General features: G+C 31.6%; 1 protein-coding gene across 1 annotated transcript in view; it reads left to right on the forward strand.

The window, feature by feature from the left end:
* Positions 1 to 4,226: 4,226 nt before the first annotated feature.
* The window catches only part of LOC139514195 (NALCN channel auxiliary factor 2-like), a 71,957-nt gene continuing 50,561 nt past the window's right edge, over positions 4,227 to 25,622 (forward strand). The window contains exon 1 of the mRNA XM_071303004.1: positions 4,227 to 5,455. Coding sequence (XP_071159105.1) covers positions 4,943 to 5,455 — 513 coding nt within the window. The 5' untranslated portion in view covers positions 4,227 to 4,942. The remainder of the gene's footprint in view (positions 5,456 to 25,622) is intronic.

Raw genomic sequence — 25,622 nt, forward strand, 5'->3', positions numbered from 1 at the left:
ACTCAGCTATGTGTTATTTATATAATATAATGATACCGTTTACCTAGAAACGATCGACAATATGCATGCACGCTTTTAAAAAGTGACAGACTAAACGTTAATTTTAACAACAAGAAAACTATATGTTATCGTTAGCTTTGACTTACAAGCACTTTAAGAAAATCTTGCACCCAATGATTTCATTAAGATTTTGAAATGCATGAAATTATTTTGTTCCATAAAGGTATAAATACGCAGTACTAAGAAATAATGCATGTGTCTAACTATATATGCATGGACACAATGATATATAGACTATTGAATGTAAAAACTTAGAAATTAACAAAGGTCTGTATTTTGCTCTTCGTAAGCTCTTGCGGGAATAATTATTTACGAAATTACCATTTTGTAAATAAATCGAGTCTGGTTGATTTTCAAATCTATCGCGTGCTCGTATGTATGATGATAACGAAATCAGAGATCTATATTTTAATTAGATTTTCAATAAATATATAAATATTTGACACTGGCCGGCTGTTTCTTGACATTGATTCTCTGTAAACAATACTTCAAACGACATATTTTATTTCATTCACGTTTAATTTTGGTCTTCCTTGTTTAATATTTATTATAAATGATATGATTGGATAAGAAAAGCATCGCGAAAATGTAGTCCACATTGGCCAAATATAGTTGTTCTGATTCATATTCAAAAGATTTTTTGTTTGTTTGTTTGTTTTGTTATTTTGTTATATATACACGTGTTTGGGTTTTTATTTTGCATTAAATTGTTGTTACAGGAAAAATTAAGTGACAGTTGAAATATTTCAAAAAAGACATAGATAAAGTCCCCGATTCGGCAATACAATTTGAATACTTGCTTGAGAATGTCAATGAAATCGGAACGTGAATATCAACCAATCATGATCTTTAAGACTGTATTCTCTATATAAATATAGTATCCGTATCCCGACAGTAAAATAAAACAATTAAGCAAATAATGAATCTTGTCTAACCTTCAAGTTATAGTTATTGACCAAGCAAGTCGGTATATAGGGTTTAATCTGCACCGCTCGTGTGAACCTAATTAACCCGAACGACGTATTTATTATACCCTGTCCAACTGTCAATGTATATAGACAAATATAGGTATAAGTTTATCATATTGAAAATGTAAACAAACCAGGTTTATTACATGTATATCGTAAATGCAGACAAACCAGGTTAGGCATATTCTGTTGAGCCATAAGTGTAGACAATCTTAGTTTATCGTACCATGTCTACCGTCAATATGAATCATATCACAACGTTAATGTAGACAAATTATGGAAATTGGACATCAATGAAGTATCTTCGTCATAATTTTGTTAAGAACGCTTACCCATCTTTTCCCCTCGAAATCGTGGTAAAGAAAACTTTGTCTTAGATGCATGGTTTTATTAGTTGTCATTGGCTTTGAATGTTCTCATCGTGATAAATTTCTCTTCCATCGTTTTTTTCACTCACATGCTTACGATTTGTTTTAAAATTCGAATCAGTTCTAAACTGTTCTGCTTTAGGAATTTCAGTCAAAGTGTTTCAAGTTTCACTGAATATTGGATGAGTTTTTTTTTTAACTTTCTAAGTTCCTTCATGAATGCAAAGCGTTTATAAAACTTTGAAAGTGATAACAGGGTTGCACAACTGGTCTTCTTATCTAAATTAAAAAACTCTTTTCTGCTGCCATTTTAATTTAACCACAGGACATCAAAATGATTGGATAAAAATATTTGACAAAAGAAAACAAGAAAAACGTATAGATCAGAGTAAACAAATGCAGAATTTGCATTTGTATGATGTATACTATTTAATTAATGTTTAAAGAAGGTATATACATGTATAGTCCAGGGATCTCCATGGCCTGTTTAACGATGGAGCCCCGCCATCGTTCAAATGTCTTGCGCCATCGTCAAATGACTCGCGCCATCGTTAAATTGTCTTGCGCCATCGTTAAATTGTCTTCCGCCATCGTTCAAAACTTCATCCTTTTTTTGTAGCCCGACGCCATTTTTTTTATCAATTATAATCAAATGCATGTAATTGCATAACCCTTAGGCTTTTTATGTTATAATCCAATACAGTTCTAACGCCTGAGGGATATCCGGATTAAGATCGCTAATTACTTGTACCTGAGCTTGTACAGGTAGATCAACAAACCAAACAGGAGAATACTATCTGAGGATAGACGATCCATTTGTCGAAGTAATCAACTAAGTTTCAGCAAATGATTATGATCATTTAGATTAAATAAATAAATTAATAAATTAATCCAGTTACAAAGAAAACAGTTTAACAAGTCGAACACGTGCTTTATTTTGACTTACGCAATCAGCATCCCCCTTTTTTAAGAAGTACAAAATAAGACGCAAAACAGTAAATATTATTTCATCGTAAATAAATCGAGTACTGCTGTAACGATAATTTAGAATTACTTTAAAAGTTTAAAAGTAAAAACTTAAATATTTCCTGTAAAGAAATATCGTATCTAAATTCCGAATTCATTTCGTATATTACAATCAATTTGATACATCCGCGTTTCCGGTTTCTATTCAGACTCGAAAGATGCATGTTGCAGAGCATCAATTTTTCCAGATAGTCAGTAAAAACCTTTTCATTTGTCGACGTTTGCTTTACAAATCTCTTTAACCTTTTACATAACCCGTACGAATTGTTTTGTTGTTGCTGCAGCTATACCGGTAATGGGCTCTGAATTTGACAGTGTCCACGAAAAATAAGCTCCACATTAGATGATTTTTAACCCCCATAACAATTACCAAAAATAAAAGAAATCTGCATGGGGACCCTCATGACAGCTTTTGGTCATTCTCGACTAAAGGGGGGGGGGGCATGATGACTTGGCATTTGAATGGTTAAAAACGGCAATAAATGAAAATATTGATACTTCTAATTCTATAATGAAAATTCAAATAAATATAATTTAAATAAGCAATGAATTAGCATTTTCACCATTCCTTGTATGGAGGGATAAAATACTTCCGATCGCGCTACACTGTACAGCGTAGACAAGGTTTGTAATGGTGAAAGTTCCTCCATGGTTCAATTTTCATCCATGGAGATCCCTGATTTAGTCTATAAAAAGTTGAATACAGTTTGGTTTTTGTGATTATTATTTGGTAGATTAGGTATCAAAATGCATAGCAGTAAAAAATTACAACCAGAGATCATAACTGATGTTAAATTCCTTCATGATGAAAAACATAATCATGTCCAACAGGTGTTTTTTAATGTGTTTAGTTGTTGGTTATATTTTATTAAGTATAAGTCATAAAATATCAATACAAATGAGTATAATGAGTGGTCGAAATAGTTTGAGAAGAAACGATAATCGAATTAATTTCCCAAAACATTCTAACACATTCATAATTTACTGAAAATGAAAAAAAACGCACAAAAATTAAGAGTAGTGTCAAACAACAAGCAGATTTCTAATGAATTATTCGATACAAATACAATTATTAGCTGCAAAATACATATGTCATCTTTTCACATGAGAAAAGTGATGCTAACACAAAAACAATAAGCATCGTTTCTTCTGTAACTTAATAGTTGTTTATGGGAATTCGTCTGTCTAGTAACTGCAAATGATAAACGAGGTGCTAAAACGAATTCACAAAAGGGTGTTAAATTTCTACCATAATGTATGTTAAAATCCAATTAAGTCAAAACAGATAATCTCTTCTAAAGACGATCACAATCAATTATTTTATTATTTTCTGGAATACGGAATTCACCATTAAGTACTTAACAACAACTTCCTTTGAGGAATGAATTATGAAACATTAACCCATAATATTATCATCTCTTTATACCAGTAATTACGTTTATTATCCCTAACCTAATAAATTATACGACATCATATAAATAATCTGATTGTATTCACTTCATTTAACAGCAATTTTATTTATTCAATGTCAATATCAGATACATTATTATGCAGTACTCTTTTTTCTTTGCTTCTAATTATCAAATGTGTACTGACACAAGAAGACAGCTGATTTATGCTCCAAGAGCATCTAAAAGATAATCACCATTGACGGTTTGGAAGAAACTGACCACTGTTTTTCTCTGTTGAAGGTCAATCTTCAATTGCGCTTTGTGACATCCGACAGCAGAACATGCGCCGCGGTCAGAAAGCTATCAGAAAAATCAATAACCATTCTTAATACATGGCCAATATATCGCCGATCGTATTACCGTTGTGCCAAGAGCAAGGAAGAGAGATATATTGATCGATAGGTGGAGGGGGAGACGATTTCGTAATTTCATTTGTTTTTTCTTTATCAGTTTTCCTTGTAATTCACCGTATGCTTTCTTCTTTCAAGGAAATTTATCAAAATGCGGAAATATAGGCTTATCATTAATTATTAGATTCTTTGCTAACCAGAGTCGATACATTTGTTTACATTATCATGTAGAAAGATTCACTTTAACGCTATGAATTGCAGCTGACAAATTTTCTCAATCGCAGATCAACATGTTGCTTCTGATGAGCATGCGCAGTTGATACGAGAGTTACATAGAATATTGGAAAGATGGCGGAGATGTAAAGAATCTAACAATTTATAGCATTTATATTAAGATTATGAAATCGACGGATTAATTACTCGGATTATGCGGACTATATGCGGATGGTTTTGGCGGAGATAATCTGCACATTTAGTTATGTCGTTAGCAGATTTCCTGTATTTCTCACACTCTTATGATTTTTTCAAAGTGTGTGGAATAGTGGAATCAACAGGCGTGTGTAAGGTAGTGAAATGCCTTAGTATTCTTATGTGGTCATTATTAAGCCAAACATTACGCAGTAAAAATACCAAGTTTCCTCTAGGATAGCCGGATTATCCATTAAACACATTTTAATGTTTTTCCAACGCTTTCCGTTATTTCAACCTTTTTCTGAACTATGGTAACTATCCTTGGTCATGAGGTCTTGCTATTTGAAAAGCCGAGATTGTGTAAACAAGGTATCCTCATTACCATTGTTTACTTTCTGATGTTTATTATAAAAGAGTGTTTGTGTGTAGAATTAAGTTGTTCACAAAAATTCCCATGGATGGATTTACCGTTTAATTCGTGTACTACTACAAATTTTTCTTTTGTACGAAATCAGTGCCTTGTTTTGCGACATAATTTCAGTGAAAAAATATGTAAATTGCCAATTCAAAGCGAACAAAGAACGAGAGAGTTAAGGAAAAGTATTTTTTTGAATTTTTGTAATCAATATAATTTAGCTGAAGTGATGTCAGAAAGTGATATATTAACACATATAGAGGGTAGAAATTGTGTGGAAATTTTAAGGAAAATAGAGTGTCGCGATTCGCTGGCTGAAGCGATGTACAATCAATTTGCTGATTTGTTGACCCGCATGGACTGTCAAAAGCCTTATTCTGTCAGCTGGAATTGTACAAACTGTTTGGTAAGTTACTGAGTGTTGTATTTAGTGGATAAGATCCTGTTATATTATCATGCAGATTTTTGTGTTTAGTTTAGAAAAGAATGTATTTTCCTAGAAAATTGTTATAGTTTTATATAAAGTTATTAGGAAATCTGCATATCCTGTCATACTTCATAGAAATAACATATTTCAACTTCCCAGTAAACAAGGTAAATGATACAACTGTATTATTTATGTATTTATGTCAAACGCTTTTTTTTGTATATCAAAATGAGTCTATAGTCTTGATATCATATCCAATCTAGCCCATATTCCAAAAAAACATTAGTTTACATTAGTTTACGTAGTAAAAACTGGTTGAAATTTCAAATGGGGTTTACACGTAGTAATCTAAAGCTTACTTCTTAAGCACAGACCATTGCATTCGCATTTGCATGGACCTTCTAGTATACATTTTTTTTTAAATTAAACAGATACTTTTATACTTAAAATCAATCATACTAGCCCACCAGCCTCAAAGTACAGTTTCCACCAAAGTTATTCATTGAAGTCAATATTATAATATTGATCATTTGACATTGTTAAGACATTTTTTTTGTAAACAGCTCATTACCAATAAATATCTTTATAATTTGAGTCATGTAATTAGAACTATATTTCTATATTATAAATATTTTTCTGGTATCGGTAATAAAAGAATGGAATCCGTATAAAGCTACAGAAATGTTAGACTTTAAATCTCTGTGGATAATACTTAATATTTTGATATTTGACTATACATTGTAACAACCATTGGCAACATAATATTTTTTGTTTAAATCCGATTCAGTAGTAGGTGTTAATCCAGTTGCAGTAGCTGAGTATGGGTACACTTAGAAGACTTCTTGCTATAAACCACAGTTTCTCGAGTTTAACCATGTTATAGGCAGAGGTTTAAAAAATGTGGTACTAGTATATATGTTTCAGCATCTTCCGTAAGGATTACGAACTATTCTACACTTTTGTATCAGAAATCTGACATTATTCTACCCATCGATATTTGAAAAAAAAATTGTTTAAAGTTTCACAAAGGAGAGGTAGACTTCGTAGATTGTCATGACCTATCTTCAAATACCAGATCTGCACAAACGTTTTAGTTTTCTCTATATTTCACAAAATATTTTTCCATCTCAAAGAATCTCTTTGAGCTCCTCTTCGACCCGATGATACAAGGGGAAACCACAACACAATCATTAATTTCTTTCACATCTTAAAGTGCAGACGAATTCTATCTCATAATGTTCTTCGGCTATAAGAATTGCAATATGTAATCCTGATTATCAGTAGATTGGATAATTGGCTAGTACACCTGCAACAAGTATGCATTATCTGCAAAATTCTGTGATTCATCTCAGTTTTTACTTGTTTAATGAAAGTCATACCACAATTTATATGGTAAATGGTGTGTATTTGAAATGCGTTATATTATTATATATGCAGTAACCATGCAATTTTAAAGTTAATTGTTTTGCAACTTAATACCATAAATAAAGAAGGTATATGGACAGAATAATTTAATATATATCTATTAGGCATGTTTTGGCGACAGAACAAATACAAAAACTGGCGAATCGATAAATATAACATATAATTTACACATTCTATAAGCCGGAACCATAACAGAACTGATAGCAAACTGTTGCATGCCTGAGGGCAAACATCTGATACCGTACACAGCTGGAGTGCTACATGCGCAATATATCTAATATTGATAATATGTACTTAATAAACTTATATAATATACTGTAAAGTGTTGCACGTGGATTTTCTCGTGTAAACATTTAATTTATAGATTCTGGTATTTCAAGAAGCTACATGTATTTGAACATGTAACTACAAAATTATGTAATTATAACTGTTAACGGTGTCCAGTAACTACAATGTAAATATAAATGTAAACTGTGACACAGTGTCCTCTTCTTGGTAATTTACGAGAATGTAGTATAGATTAATTGTTGCCTTTTTAACGTCCAATGACACATATGTCACTTTATATTCAGGATAGAAACAAATAGATAACCCATACAATAGGTAAGTTTTGCAAACGGTAGATCGTAGGGTCAGGAATTTGGAGTTCCACGTGAAAAATAAGGCCGGTACACTGGCATGACTGGATAGTAATACAATCTTTTGAAACATGCCTACGGACACCTTAGACAGACGTCATGTGTAGTTTTTGATATACACCTACCAATCATGAGTAGTTCTGGTATCATCCAATCTATATCATTCATTTGTATTTCGATTTTGTAGTCGAAAAATCACTCTTATAATTTTTTTTATCTAATGACCTTTATCAAAAAGGATATGATTTACTCACATGCAATGGTATTGATGGATAAAGAGAAAATAGAGAAAGCATTTCACGTGATGGCAAGGGAAAACTTTTTTGTGCTTTGATATAAATATAAAAAAAGGAGATGAATTATGAATGAAATTAAGACAAGTATCCACCAGAGTCCAAATGTCGTGTTTAAAGAAACCATAAGTCACTATAAAGCCTTCAACAATGAGTTAAACCTAGATTGTATAGTGAACTGTTTACATGCCATTATGGCATAACACGACTGAATTCAAACGAGAAGTCAACAGCCCGAATATGATCCATAGAAAACGAGGGAAAACAAACATTACAAACATCAACTTACCAACGACAGACACTGAGTTACAGACTCCTGGCTTGCATAGGTATAGAATGTGGCTGATTTTAACATGTGTGTGAGCGTACAACCCTCTCCTCACCTGCGACAGTGGTGTATAAGCACAACTTAAGAATTTAAGAACACTCTATACAAGTTAGTCTGAAATGGCTTAGACTCGTCAGATTAAAAAAAAAGTATCGATATTAGAGTTCTCGCAACAACGGAAAGCTAGTTCAAAGCCAATAATAACAACTAATAAATAAATGATGTTGTCACAGGCAGACTATGGTATCAATTACTTTACAGTCTTCTGCAAGTAAAATTCAATCTGTACTTCCTACTTTTTGCAATCTTGAATATTTGAGATACATTATCAACAGAAAAGCAAAGCAACTGAATGTTGTCAATCCTTATATTGTTATGTAAAATGTCAAAAGCTCAATGCCAGATTAAATCATTTACTAAGTAACTGCCTCGAGATAACAGCTTCTTATTTTTAGTATACGGTACTCTTTTGAAGTTGTTTCTTCAAAGCAAAACCTTAATGCAAGTAGAAATTCAACACCTAAATCATTTCCCTTTTCCTTAAGTATAAAAACATTGCTCAGAATACAATAAAATATGTGATGAGATGGATTGATCAGCGAAATGTTTTTTTCTCTTATTCATTGTTTCGGATTTAAGTTATTTCCAATCGTTTTGGTATAGTATGGTGACGGGCGAGCGATCGGGAAAATCGGCTACTATCAAATTTTCGCAACTAGCACCTTTTAAAGTTTTCAACCCAGATCCAAGAATCTGAAGGTTCAGTACGCGTATGTTGAAGTTGTGCCCTTGCTATTATTGAATTGTTTTATGTTACTTTTCACTTCCTATTCCAAATATTTAAACTTTAAGTATAGAGCATTCTCTATTGTTAAACGGAAACATCATGTGTAACCTGGCCATTTGAGTCTTTGATGAAAAAAAAGATTTTTTTATCGAGACAAATTTTGTTAAAATCTGGTTAATACTATTTAGTTATGCAAGAACAACTGTCTCGGTTTACTCTTCAGTGGTTGAGATGTTCTATTGCATGCATCTAATTAGACATTTCAGTTTCATTTTAGAAGCAAACTACTTTAAGGTAGCACTACAGTCAGAATTTTTTGACTCCAATCAACAGTCTTTAAAGATTAATTTCTCCAAAACTACTCAATGGATTTTTAAAATCTTTAACTCATTTTAAAGCTGAAATAATACTCTTTCTTAATTTAAATATAAATTTATTTTTGGTTTGAATTGTCTCAAAATATAGCTCATTAATTGTCAAAAAAGTGGTCTTCCAACTTGGATGAAAATGGCACAATCATGTCAAATGGTAGTAAAAATTTGTTTGCATCCCTGTAATCAACCATATACAATCTCCAAAACCGTGTCTCAGATTTTTGATATATGCCTCCAGTAAGAAGATATATTGATTTAACTGCTGGGTGCCAAACCTCATTTCACCTTTCATCTTTGGAGACCTATAAATTCAGTTAGAAACAAATTATCCAAAAACTGGGACACGGTATTGTAGAAAATACACCCTTTAATCATATATATCCAAGTCACGCCAAAGGGGGTACCCATAAAGTTTCTATTTTCATTTTTTCCTTACAATTCTCTTGAAAAACGGTTCTGAGAAATGACCTAAAAACTGAATTTCCCCCTTAGAACCCCTATCAAGTCAATATAAATACAAATGTTCCACTGGGAACACCCCAGGAGTGTTCTGATACCATTACTATATCAATAGAACTACACACTTTGTGTCTTTGATGCTCTAATGCTGTAAATTTTGCATTATATGTGAACTGTCCAACACTAACTTGGCATTTGGCGGGAGTTTGACGTCACAGATATGACCAACATCTGTGATGAAGTAATTAAATATAGACAAAGCTCCGCCTCTTTCCAGACAGTCTAAGATAAGAGAATAGCATGATTGACCAGCTGCATTTAATCAATGTTTAACATCATTATTCTCTCTATATATAAAAAATAATTTGAATTTGAATTTTAAAAAAGAAATAAACTATGTCTGAAATTAGCTAAAAATTAAAAGTGTGCATCAAAAAACATATGTTCATAAAAAGATCAAGACCACCCTTTTCTTGAAAATACATTTAATTTAATGGGACTGAAAAAATACACATCAACTGAAAATTAGTTAAAATTCATAAAACTGTATTTAGATGAAGAAGACCAAAGAGAAGAAATTTATACAGGCAGTCAGAGGCTTTAAAAAATACTTCACCACTCTTTTCCATAGTACTTTTTTTCTTTTTTGGTAGATTTTTTCCCTTTAGTTATTTTCTTTTTCTTTGTTCACTTCTATGTTATATAAATAATTTGTGGTGCAAAACAATGAGATAAGACTACAATATTTATCTTGTGGTCAGGGATTAACAGCTGGACACTGGTATCAACAGATGATTGACATATAAGCCCCTCCCAAATGCCTATATATTTAGATTAATTACCACGTGCTTTTATTTACATAAATTCATTATCAATTTACTCCCTGTTGTGATATGATAATAACTTTGGGATTTTTACAAACTGTGCAGAATAATACTTATTTCAAAATTATGTGATAAAAAAAATATGATCAAAAAATCATTGTTAGACTGTAGTGCTACCTTAAAGTTGACATTATAGAGGAGTATCACTCGGAATTCTGAATATATTAACATTGTCAATGGTATTGATTTATTGTTGACACTGAGTTTAACTGTTATACCAATACTTCAAATCTTCGAACAAAACAAAATTTATTTTACCAAATCAGTTGAATTGATCTGGAAAAACTAATTAGTTGCCAAGCTAAAAGAAAATGTGAGTTAACATGGATAATTTCGCTGTAATTTCCATTGTTTATTTGTCAAATAATCAGTTTCATCCTTCACTATGTCAGTTGTCCGGACAGGTGTGATAATTACTGATGATAACATTCTTTTCAGTTACATGATTACTTTAATCAGTATAATTACCTTGTTAGTTATCTGGAATAGTAACGATATATAATGACAATCGTGATCAATTACCTGTTGCTGGAGTTCCATATAGAATAGCTGAGGGAACTGGAAGCCAGCTTTATTCATAAATACAAGGATTCCTATCTTTTTAAACGTCAGATCAAAATGAGAGAGTATTCTAGATACCATCTCCCCGTCTGTCTGTTCGTGACTCGGTTCGTGACACATATATGTCGATGTTTCCCCTACGCAACAGCAAAATATTATCTAAATTTCTTCTTGCATGGCTTCAAACACAATTTTTTGTACCAAAACATATTACACGTTTCCTTGATGGATTTTTTGTTCAGTCCTCTCAATGATCTATACTTAATCGTTTGTCAAAACATTAAATCTTTTAAAGTTCATGCAAATATGAAATGTTTGACACATTTTCCTACTACAATTACACCTGGTAAATACAGTGAAAAGTAAGATCACAAAAATACTGAACTTCGAGAAAAATTCAAAACGGAAATTCCCTTATTAAACGAGAAAATCAAATGATAAAACACATCAAACGAATGGACAACAACTGTCATATTCCTGACTTGGTACAGGCGTTTTCAAATGTAGAAAATTGTGGATTGAACCGAGATTTTATAGCGCTAAACCTCTCACCTGTATGACAGTCGCATCAAATTCCGATGTATAAGCTCAAAGTGTTTCTTTCGAATGCAAACATATAGACGGTTGGTCTCCTGTTTGAATGGTTTTCCAGTAGTATGTTTTGTGGCCCTTCATTGCTTGTTGTTCGGTCTGAGTCAAGGCACCGTGTTGAAGACCGTACTTTGACCTATAATTGTTTACTTTTTACAAATAGTGACTTGAATGAAAAGTTGTCTCATTGGCACTCAAATCACATCTTCTTATATCTATATAAATGTAATTGCCAGTAAAGATAATATAAGAATTCAGAAACAACTGCAATGAGCATAGAAAAAGACAAACTTAGCATAAAATTAAGTCGATTCAGCAACAGCAAACACTTAAGCGAAATAGGTTTACCAAATAAACTATCACGATAACAAATCATTTACATGTTTTAAGTTATTAACTAAACTTCTTGATGATCAGCTTTCTGTATAAACAATAGAAGCAAACGTCGGTTTAATGTTTTACTTAGCTTTACACACGTGACTTTTTTGTATACACCTTTACTCGCAATACATCTACAGTTCCTTTTAAAAGATACTATTATCTTTAAAGTCTTTTTTAGTTCTCTTTTCAGTAACAGACATATACTTAATGTTTTTACAAATTGAATATACTGTGTTATGCTCCAGTATTGGAGCACTCCAACAATGATTCCAGTAATCAAAAGTGTTATGTCGTAAGATAATCACGACTTGTTCATGGTGTAAAACTGCTTAAATACATTCCTGAAATGACTGCATGTTCAGATAAGATACAGATCGCTGTTTTGCAGATAACAAAATCTCGATGCTCAAAGTACGAATGTAGAGAACAAGTTAATTTAATAGGAATTTTAGTCATAAAAATATAGAAGAATTCAATCTTTACATGTTTTATTACATCAATGAGATACCATATTTCAGATTGGTACATATCTTTTAATTGAATACATTGGATACATTGAATACCTCTTTTTGTTACGGTTTCTAGAATACTGAAAATAGCATTTCAGAAGGAAGTAACTAATTTCCGGATCTTCGGTTCTGATGTTCTCAATTGTTCTCATTTTAACATATATATAGTTGGGCTTTATATTTGTCAATATCTTTACATCTAGTGTGTTCGATGTGTAAAATATTGACTAATACAGTTCGTATACATCTTATAATGAGCTGAAGGCCTGATATGAAACAACTATTTCATTTATAGTAAGAATTTGATTCCTTCGAAGCTAGCCGACTTATATATAGACACATTTCAAAGGCGGCCATACCAAAGCTAATGAACTAAAATGATAACAAATTACAGGTATGTCTTACACGGTTGAGAACAAATTACAGGTATGTCTAATATATACACGGTTGGTGTCAACCAAGATGAAGGTACTTTGGATTATACATGTACCACTTGAAAGGGGTTGTTTGTTGGTTAGAATAGACATTTTGCCTTGCAACAGGCCACCTATATGAACCCATCCGATAACTGTTCTAGTGGTTGTTTAGCTTGAAGAGATCAGGTGACTCTTTGTATACCGAGGCATCATATACCTACCTCACGTTTCTACATAACGCAAGAAGTCGAAGCGACGAGCATACATCTAGAACCTAGTCAATCTTTGGGATTCCTCGAAAATACAATATAACATAAAAAAATGTGTTATGCCTGCCAATTAGACAACTCTTCACAAGAGACCAAATGACACATGCAAAAATTAACAACTATAGTTCGCCGAACGGCCTTCAATAATTAGCAAAGCCCATACCGCATAAACAGATATATCAGGCCCCGAAATGACAAATGTAAAATAATTCAAACGAGAAAACTAACCGCCTAATTTATGGACAAAACCATGAACGAAAAACTAATATGCATGTAGTAACATAGCAACAAACAACAAACACTGAATTAGAGGCTCGTAGCTTGGGTCAGGCAACTACATACAGAATGTGTCGGGGTCAAACATGTTTATGGACTCCTTACCCTGCCCAATCCTGGGAAACACGATCCTTAAATTTAAGTTATTTGAATCGTCGTAGAAGTGATTGGAAAAAAGTACAGGTTTAAGCTCCAATCGTGGACGAAGTATAGATACATTGTAAATTTGTTAACATTTCTTATATTTATAAAGCCATGAAAATAAGTGATTTTGATTACAAGTACGCATTGTACATCAATATAACTATTACAAGCACACTTTACAGTAAAAATGAAATTTAAATGTTGAGAATTTTATGAGCATGTTTATCATTGTTTATGCAAATTGCAGCTGTAACTAAATGTTACTGGATGCAAACTCAGTAAACAAAGACTGACGAATGATACTCTTTAAATATGCTTGCCACATCTGAATCTGTGTGTAATTAAGTGCAATACAGTAACCATTCTCAAAGGATACATTTAAGCCTTGATTTTAAATGAAATGTCAGTTATTTCTCTAATGTTTCTCTTCTAAAATAGCGCTTTATGCAAATTCTATAAATTTGCCATTGATCAGGGATAAGATATACACGTACATTTTGTGTCATCACGAATTAAAATCGAATCAAGCTGTGAAATTATTCTAGCAGTTCTCCTAGAAACCAGATTCTTTGATTGATCGTAAACTTGGTGAAGTTCTTATGGTTCGGTTCGGGTCTAAGTAGGATATTAATCGACTAAGCATTTTCTGGTACAACCCAGCATGTTTTTTGTCTTTCATTGTGAATACACTGTGAAATTGCTTAAACACATTCCTGGAATGTCTGTAAAGATAAGATAAACAGTAAGCAGACTACTGTTTCATATATCTTCTCCCAGTAGCACTCAGCACGTGCTGTATATCAATTAACTTGTTGATAATTTAAATTAATACCGGAAACACTCGATGGTGAATCGGAAACAAGTCCCGCACCTAATAAAAAAATTACACGATTGATTAAAAAGTGAAAAAGAGATTAATGACATGTTTCATAACCATTAAAATCGATTACATACTTAATTAAACGATTTTCCCTTTTATAATCTCTTAGTAAATAATTGTTTGATTTAATGGAAGTCAAGATTTTACAATATTTGTATACGAGCAAAATGTCATCGATTTCTCCTATCATTCTCCAGGTCATTTCTAAGTAGCTGTAAATATTCAAAGGGTCTATACTGTTTCTTCACACATCATTGACATTATCTATATGATTTTGATCTTGTTTCTGATCTTGTTTACCAGCAAAAAACTCATTTAGATGTTCTCATTTTTGACGATTCTAACAAAACCGGAAAACTCGTCATCTAATTAAATACTAGTAGACAATTTCAAACGCCACTGAGAAGAGCAAAACAGAGCTTTGTAATGAAAGATTAAAACATCAATGAAAGTAATTTAACATAACAGAAATGAGATTTTTGTACCTTTTCCCACAAATTGAACGTCCCATTACATTATCAATTGATAAATGTTTCATGCGTTTTTGAATTTACTTTAAAATATATCTTATTAGCAAATTGTTTTGACTGCACGAAGAATTAATTGACTCAAGTTATCATGGTTACTTTGAATGTGTCCATTTATTAATAAAAAGTACATTCAATACTCGAGACATTCACAGTCAAATTTTACTGTAAGCATAGATGTAATGCTGTAAGCTATGATATTTATGAAATTATCCAGGGATTATGATATCTCATGATCGAACGTATCTAATGATCGAACGTCACGTATTTTACAATACAGGTTAAAACAGCATAGTATATATTTATATGAGCTGATCAATATATTTTCAAGCCAATACCAATTAACGTTCTATTGATCAATGAGGTTATGACTAGACAAATACAATCATATAATTGGTATATTGGTATAAAACTATTGGTATTGTTTAAACAATAACGGTGACAAATAAAGACAAATATCTGGAAATTTAGCATGCAGACGTGTTTCTGTGATTACAGAAGATTAACTGTGTAAAATTTAATTGTTTTTAACATAATGTTTCAGATTTTTAGTCACATTAAAAAAAACATAACTCTACATATGAAAAGTTTGATAAATAACAATTCTAAGGCAATAGAAGTAGCAACTGAAATATCATTTTCGCCTGTTAATGGAATTTTACCTTAAGTTATATATTTTTATAATTTTTTTGTTAACATAGTAGAGTGCTTACGGTAGACTGAAAAATCAGGATACAATGCATTTTTTGACAGGAAAGCTGAGCTGAAGCGAACGTTTAATTTTGTGGCCTCCATCTTTGTAACAGCTAGCAGATATGTCAATACAATTGACCACGCTACATGTTCTTTTGAGATACTATTTTGGTATAATTTACTTTAACGGAAATATACTATTATACCAGTAATCAAAATTATGACACACTATTTTTGGACTTTATTTTTTTTTTTTTTTTTTACATCAGTGTGTCAATGTTTAAACTAATAAAAAGAGTTGATAAAATTGATGGTCGGAACATGAATATACATAAAACCGTTTGGTTCTCTCTGGATGCTTCCGTTCTCTAGTCACGTTGACAAGATTATTCAATAGACAATTGACACACGTTGACTAGCTTTACATAAATAAGCTGTATTTTCATACTTGACTGTTTTGCAAATCAATACTTTGAATTCAGCTAAGAAAATTTGATTATATATATTTAAGATTTGACATTTTCTTTTCACACACTCCCCGCTATGATTGTCTGTAAGCTGCTGTAGAAACCCGACATTTAGACAGCTGAATTAAGTAATTCAATGCAAATCATAGTATAGTTTGAACATAATAGGTTTAAAATTACTCAACCAATTCATTCATATAAAACAGATTCTTTAATAGCAATTATTAAGAAATTCAAGTGCTATTTATAAATCAAAATACATGTGAATATTTTATTTTCATTATTCTATTTTACGCACGAGGTGGTCTAAGTGCGCATGACACGTGATACTCAACGTCAGTTACTTTTCAGACAAAATTTTTGGAACCAACACAACTATAAAGGGTTATCAAATTAAAAAGGGCTTAATATATCTTATAAGGTCAATCTACGGAGTTGCAACCTCAGTTGTCATACATAAAGTGATTATTTGCAATCCGATTCAGCATTTAAATCATGACAGTACTGTCGGAACTTACTGAATACACTGCACATATAGTACCCACTTGGTCTGACGGTCCATCAGAACAATTCAAATGTTATACATAGTGCTCATATATCTAAACATTGATAATGGAAATTGTAAATTTAAATGTTCAAAAATATATATGTTACAGCTCGTTTTACAACAAACACCATTAAGATCTGGTGTGAGTGTCAATGAGACAACTCTCCATTCAAGTCACAATGGATAAAAAAACAATTATAGGTCAAAGCACGGCCTTCAACATGGAGTCTTGGCTCACAACAAACAGCAGGCTATGAAGGGTCACAAAAGTGACTAGTTTAAAACCATTCAAACAGGAAAAACAACGGTATAATCTATAGAAAAAAAGAAAAACGAGAAACCCATTTGAACCACACTAACAACGGAAAAACACGCTTCTGGCTTAGGACAGGACAGGTAATTAAAAATGCATCGGGTTTTAATGTTTTAACAGGCTCCAACCTTCACCCTTACCGTAGACAGTAGTGTAACATTACAACATAAAGAACCATTAAGAACATGAATGTATGCATTTGAACATATAAATCCTGTGTTCTTCCGATATACTTAAAAACTTCAATGACTTTTGATCAAAGTATGTTAATTGATTGAGTGTTGTTAGCTTAAAGTCAAGTGGCTAATATATGTTGTGCATCTTCAGGATGTATAGTCAATATTCTTAGCCTTCAGGCATTTTATTTTTGTAATGTTTAATTTTATTCTATATCTTTAAGGGTATGGATTGTTCAAACGCACTTGTATGTTGTTTAAACGCAACACTAGTATCACTCTATCGTTTCTGTGAGAATAAAATGTATATATTTACTTCGCTTGTCTTTTTTATAGTCGAAGGTAGTTCTTTTTCTCTTGGCACACCTGCTTCCTCCGCGAATAGAAACTCACCACCATGATCATCCGCGAATAAAAACTCACCACTACGAATTCTAAATAGACAATAGTGTTGAAAGTGGCGCTAAACACCAATGATCTATCAATCATTTATAAACCGGAAATGAAAATCTATATATTGCCATTTTTGGCTTTAATGGACAAAAGTTAGCATAGTTAGCATAATCCATATTTATTTTATTATATTTTATTGTATACTTTTATATATATAGTATTCAGTAAAGAGTTTAATTGAGTATGCGTGGTAGTCTAGTAAAGCTATTACTATTTAAACAAATATATCACAATAAGTACATATGCCTGAATGTACATGAACATACAATATATACTTTTCCTTATTGCTGTTTCCAATGGAACTATTGTCAAACTAGCATTAGTCTAAAATTGCAATAACCATAATCGAGTTAAGTTATAGAACACAATTTATAACAAATGCACAAATTTAAGTGCAATAATTGATTTTTGCAGTTTTTATTTTTGAGTGTAAAATAGTTAAACAAATATATATGTTTTCTGTCACAGACAAAAAAACAATAATTGATATTTGCAGTTTTTATTTGAAGAACAATCTATAGTTAAACAAATAAATATGTTTTCTGTCACAGACAAAAAAAAACAATAATTGATATTTGCAGTTTTTATTTGAAGAACAAACCATAGTTAAACAAATATATATAGGTTTTCTGTTACAGACAAACAGGAATGTAAACAAGAAACCACAGGGGAAATTGTTTGTTCTGTTTTAATTTTGTTCTTTTATTCTTTACAGTGTTGTATAACAACAATGACTTATAGAAATGACACTTGACTAGGGCTGTCAGCTTGATCATAGAAACTAGGGTTTCTTTCTATACATTGCTACACAATAGCAGAGCTAAATGCATCAATTTATAGCCAGCATTGACAACCGCACAGTCATAGAAATTTAAGCAGAAATTATTGGAAATAATCTCAGAAACTAAATGGGCATGTGATCATATTTCCTACAAATCGATCGAGCTGGAGAGTAGTTTAAATAAGTCTTGCTATATATCAAAGAGTCGGTTCATTTATGATTGTCGTTGAGGCCAGTTTCCGGCCGCTTTCTTTGCGTTAAAACTTACATTACCAAAGTCATATGATCTAAACACGTATATCTATTTCCGGAGATTGCTGACCATTTGAACTGTGTGGAGTGGGAGTGTGTCTGAAATGTGCTTAAAACTTCAGATTGTCTTCAACTTTTATCATGTAAGAAGCATAAAATTTCCTCGTGTATACATCTATATATATTAAAACATGTTTCGTCATTTTTGTGACGTATGCAGAATTGTCATGTTAATTAAGTACAAAAATCTTTGAAAGAGATATATGAAATCATGTTTCTATTATGTTATATTCTTGTGTATGATCAAATAATGAAAATATTTAGTCCTTTGAAGCCATCTTTAGTTATTGCAAGTATTGAGAAGTTATCAATGGTTTGCGTATAGCCTATTGAGTTTCTTTAATATTTATTTTTAAGCTGCAAGCTGTGATCAGTTGTTTCAATTAGTCTACATAATATGAGGAGTGTTTTGAGTTGTAATCCCACCACCTGGTAATGAATCCATCTTAAATCAGAAACAAATAATAATAAAATTGAGAATGGAAATGGGGAATATGTCAAAGAGACAACAAACCGACCATAGAGCAGACAACAGCAGAAGGTCACCAACAGGTCTTCAATGCACTGAGAAATTCTTGCACCAATAAGTCTATTCGACTTGGCATTTGCGAGATATTATATATAAGTATTAACGATAGTGTAGTATTACCAAATGAAACTTCTACCAGACGATAAAGTATTCATATCATTTTGACCTTCAACAATGATAAAAAAAAATTCAGAGAAGATTATACACATGCATGTATAGCAAACGGTGTCGATTTTATAAAGTCGTATACAATCAAAAGCACATTTTTGTACTTTTTTGGATTCGAGCGTCACTGAAGAATCTTTTGTAGACAAAATTCGTGTGTGGCGTAAATACAAACTTTATCCTGGTATATATGTCTATGATGAGTTTATTGTCAACTTTAAGAAGCTTATGTGTAAAATTGGATATGTATACAGGCGGAAACCCGTTTGAAATAGAACAAAAGAATCAAAGCTCTTTGTTAGAGAAGGCAATACATGCTTACTGTAATGTTTACTATAGTGACCAAAATTTTAAAAGTTAATAGAAACAAATAAAACGACAATTTTCTTCTCAAATACGAGGTGTTTTATTTTAAAAACACCATTTGCATAAGTTTTTAATTTATCTAGTACATAGTTAAGCAGAATAATTACATATCAAGTCGACGACATGGGTATCTTTCAAGTTGGATGTAGAAAATGCATAACCTCCGATTTTTTTTTTAATTACCACGGACGGAAAACCTACCAATCTATTAGTTCAGTTATTTTCGTGTATGCCCTTCCATTATGTGACTCAAGAAAAAATTCCAAAAAAAGGGGTAACAATTGTATCGAAAAGAGAAAATCGAGTGCACCTTTTTATGATAGGGCGTGTTTGAGTTTAATTTGTCTTGATATCGTACAAAGCAAGAATATTCCATACATCGTCTCGCTTCAGGTTCTATCATTTTTTTATATATCAAAGCTACAGGTTGACTTTATAACATAAAAAAATCACAGTACTTAAAGATGAAATGTATGGGTCAAGTGAAATACCTATCCAATGAATCACAAAAACAGGGTAGGTGTGTTCGAATAGCTATTTTTTTTTTACTAAAAGTACTTGACGACAGTCTTTCAAGTTGGATGATGAAAATGCATATTTTTTTGTGTGTGTGATAACTAGGGTTTATAGTCTTCCAACCACTAAACAAATCTAATCTGCCCTTTCACGAAATATTTAAATAGATTTTTTTTTAAATGTTTATGAATTTTCGAAGCTTCCACCTGACAACCGATCAGGCAATAGTTTTAAGTTGATTAAGTGCAGACAAAATCATTAACTGATGCTCATTAGCTAGTTGATACATTTGTCTTTTAAAATACAACTGACATATAAGGATCGTAATGGTGCAATGTGGATAATTTTATCGGTATCCAAGAGCAAAATTGGCAGCGCGTCATCCCTATACAATGGCTTCCATTTCTACGATTGTGAAAATGAACTGGCGTTATGGGGAGGTAATTTTGACAAAGTAGAATCCTGACTGTATACAGACAATACAAAGTCATGTAGAAAAGACAATAAAGTATTGTATTTTTCGATGTAAAGTGATTTAAATTCAGAATGTAAATACATGTGTATGTGAAAATAAGCATATATTCTACATAAGTTATTCTGTTTCACTATGATAACTATAAAACACAGTATTGTCAACTGTGTATCATTGGTTCTGTGCAGAGTCAGATAGAACACAAAATAAACATTTTAAAAACAAAAGGTACCAACGAATGGTTTTAGGGGCCAGTTGAAGGACGCCTCCGGGTGCGGGAATGTCTCGCTACATTGAAGACCTGTTGGTGACCTTCTGCTGTTGTTTTTTTCTATGGTCGGGTTGTTGTCTCTTTGGCACATTCCCCATTTCCATTCTCAATTTTATTAATATTTATTTAAATTGACAAATGTTAATATTTCCAAAACTTTTGGTAGAATATGTGAGGTAAGTCAAAGAGAAAATCAAATATTCGTTTTGATTAATAAAATGAATGACATTTAAATAAGAGGGTAAACTGTGTGAGTCTCTCGGATCCCATTTAAAAAAAATCCTTATTGAACCAGAATACTCTTTATTTTTTTTTTCAGCACAAGCCTCAACAATGATGCATTGTTTTAAAATAAACAATCACTTTATCCTAACTTGGAAAATAGTAGCTATGGCTGATTGAAACTGTAAAACTCAAATTATAAATCAAAAGGCTCATGCGTTTGTGGTCTTTAATCAACTTGTATACATACGATATTTGAAATATATTGTATTCCTTTCCACACGTTTTCCAAGTTATATAGAATGTATAATGTTTTTTTTTATTTTCTTAATCAATAATTGTCCTTTTGCATGAAATTCAAGACTTTCTTTAATTACGAAACAAGAGAAATCTATTTGATACCTTGATACCATTAACTTTCAGATAGGGTCAAATTCACTTTATGTTGCCCAAAAAGTTGTGCATAATATATCTCTATAAAGCCGATTTTACTTTTATTCCTGGAATTTCAGATAGCGTAAACTTTAAAATCAAACAACACATAATAAAGGAATGTCTTAATGTTGCAATGTTATTTTTTTTACTTTTAATTTTCTAAATGCAAATGGGGATTTATGATAAAGATATTGAATCATTTTAAAACTGTGCTGTAAATATGATATTCCCTAAAGAAGTTAAGAAAGTGTAGTGGTCCATTACTTAAAAGTAAAAAAAAATAATAATAGCATTTTTTGTTATGTTGAGTGAAAATTTAAAAAACGGGCGTCACATTATAAATACACATACTACTATTTCTAAATATTGAAACCAATTGATTGACAGATAGGTGTATTCTTCTTGCAATGTTTTAGGTATATTCCAGACAAACATGTAGAAATGTTTATAGCCAGGCTTTGGGATTTCATTTTTATACGACCGCAAAAATGTAAAAATTTTTGGTCGTATTCGCACTCTAACTTTCGTAAAAGTGAATAGAAATCTATGAAATTTTAACACAAGGTTTATGGTCCCAAAAGTTTTGGAATAAGGGACCAAAAGGGTCCAAAATTGAACTTTGTTTGATTTCATAAAAAATTGAATAATTGGGGTTCTTTGATATGCCGAATCTAACTGTGTATGTAGATTCTTAATTTTTGGTCCCGTTTTCAAATTGGTCTACATTAAGGTCCAAAGGGTCCAAAATTAAACTTAGTTTGATTTTAACAAAAAATAAATCATTGGGGTTCTTTGATATGCTGAATCTAAAAATGTACTTAAATTTTTTATTATTGGCCCAGTTTTCAAGTTGGTCCAAATCGAGGTCCGAAATTAAACTTTGTTTGATTTCATCAAAAATTGAATAATTGGGGTTCTTTGATATGCCAAATCTAACTGTGTATGTAGATTCTTAATTTTTGGTCCCGCTTTTCAAATTGGTCTACATTAAAGTCCAAAGGGTCCAATACTAAACTAAGTTTGATTTTAACAAAAATTGAATTCTTTGGCTTTTTTGATATGCTGAATCTAAACATGTACTTAGATTTTTGATTATGGGCCCAGTTTTCAAGTTGGTTCAAATCAGGATCCAAAATTATTATATTAAGTATTATGCTATAGCAAGAAATTTTCAATTGCACAGTATTCAGCAATAGCAAGAAATCTTCAATTGCACAGTATTGTGCAATAGCAAGAAATTTTCAATTGCACAGTATTGCACAATAACAAGAAATCTTCTATTGCACAGTATTGTGCAATAGCAAATATTTTCAATTGGAGTTATCTTTCTTTGTCCAGAATAGTAGTTGAATCAACTTAAATCATTGTTTTATACAATATACAATGTATATTCACTTTTACTACCAACTGATAAATTAAAACAGTCTTTACCATTCAGTGATAACAAGCACTTTATTTTACATTTGAATATTTTATGATGTATTTAAATGAGTAGTTATTGTTGCAAACTCCATTAGAAATTTGAATTGAGATCAGTTTTGGAAAAAGGGAAAGGGGGATGTGAAAAAAACGGGGGGGGGGGGGGGGGGTACATTTTTCCACATTCATTCTGTGTCAGAAACCTATGCTATTTCAACTATATTTAATCACAATCCAAATTTAGAGCTGAATCCAGCTTGAATGTTGTGTCCATACTTGCCCCAACCGTTCAGGGTTCAACCTCTGCGGTCGTATAAAGCTGCGCCCTGCGGAGCATCTGGTTGTATTACTTGTATTAATTGATTCGTTTTCCTATTCATTATCCATGTTATCCGTCAGCCTACCTGGTACGTGCTCTTTGAACTCTTTGCCTGTTTCACTCTTCCAATTTTGAGTGCATAACGGAAATACCTCTTTTAATATACTTACTGATAGTGTGGCATATTCATTTAAAATTGATATGATTTTAATGATCAGCAGCGTTAACAAAATCTAAGTAACCCATAATGCATTTATTGATTAATTAGATCTTATTTACATATATTGATTCAGTGAAGCACTTTATTATGAAGGATTGTGCTAACTTTTGATTTGGTCGCCGAATTTAGTTATTATTTAAAAAATAGACTTTATTATGAAGGAATGTGCTAACTTTTGATTTGGTCGCCGAATTTAGTTATTATTTAAAAAATAGTACTATAGTAAATAATAGGAAAACAGAAAAAAGACCTAAAATTTCTTCAAAGAACTCAGATGTCAGACAACATCTATTTGAACACGCACACTGGGAGATGTCTAATATTTTAATTTAATTCATTGTTCGTTCATTTCCTGCATGTAACCCAGGTTATTTGGTTGTTGTCTTCAATAGTCTGATTGTGCTTATACTGTTTTAAAAGTATGAATCTTAACTGTTTTACGTTTCGTCATCCCGAACTATATTATAGTTAACTTAACGGTATGCATTGTAATTATTGTTGAGGGTGTGTGGACTGGTGACATACAGTTGTTGACATCTTTGGATATTGGTTCGTTTTTTTTTTAAAGTTGTCTCGTTTGTTTTCATACCATACCTTGTTGTTTCTAGCACAAATTTTAAATCATATTAGAAAAGTCTTTCCCAGTTTATCCATACACAAATTATTCATCTCTACAGCATAATCAAATTGGGTTATGTCGTTCTGTTTTGGCACTGATTATAATAACTCTACCAATTCTTTCAAACGATAAATGTATATATGCAATACATTCAGATATAAAAAAATAAGTCTATGGTGATCCACTGTGTAGCTCATTGATGCTGTTGAAGAATTTTGCTTTGCGGAAGCGCTTCATTCTAAAAATGTGCGCACGGTCAACGCTTTTACAACCCTATTAAGTTACAAAAAGAAATATTCAATACTTATAATTACATTTTTTAGCTATGATCATGAAAACACGAATTTTATATATTTTTTTATTTAATTCACCTGTGCACTTTATTGTTGGACCACGTGTTATCATGAATGAAAAGATATATTGAGCAATGCAACTGCTTAATATACGAAATAACACGTTATGTACAGTTAGCCAATCAGAATAAAGTATTTTAATGAAACATAAATCTAATGTAATTATTCAAGATATGCAATGCCAGTATAGCCAAGAATAAAATCGTAATGAAATACTGTTACCCCTCAGGCTGTATTTGTTTCAGTTTGAAGTCAATATCTTTTTTTTTACCTAGCGGGAATTGAATATTATAGAGTTTTAAAACATTTCTAAAAATGCTCGGTAATAATTGTGTCTGATTATTTAGAATAAAAACAAAATTACAGAAAAAAATCAATGGTAAAATGTTATGGGATGATAGGATATAATTATTTTGTGAATTTTGTTGTTTATCAAAATATTCCTTTTGATTTGCATGTATGTGATTTTTTTTCTTAGATGGTGGTAAGATCGAGCTATAACTTCATTCTTTTTGGTCTTTCATTTATCCTTTCATCGTTCCAGTTACAATTCATTTGTCATTTATTTGCTTAAAGAAACTGAACATAACAAATGTGTTTCTTCAAATGAACTTTTGTTTTCCAGCGTTCCTAAGATGGCTGAACATTAGGAACAATGTCAGATTTTATCGGACATGAATTGTTTATTGATGTAACGATGCCAACATGCTCTAAATGCTTTTATTTTATTTGGTGTCAACATCATAACTTAACCAT

This window comes from Mytilus edulis, chromosome 3 (assembly GCF_963676685.1).
Source record: "Mytilus edulis chromosome 3, xbMytEdul2.2, whole genome shotgun sequence".
Lineage (NCBI taxonomy): Eukaryota > Metazoa > Mollusca > Bivalvia > Mytilida > Mytilidae > Mytilus > Mytilus edulis.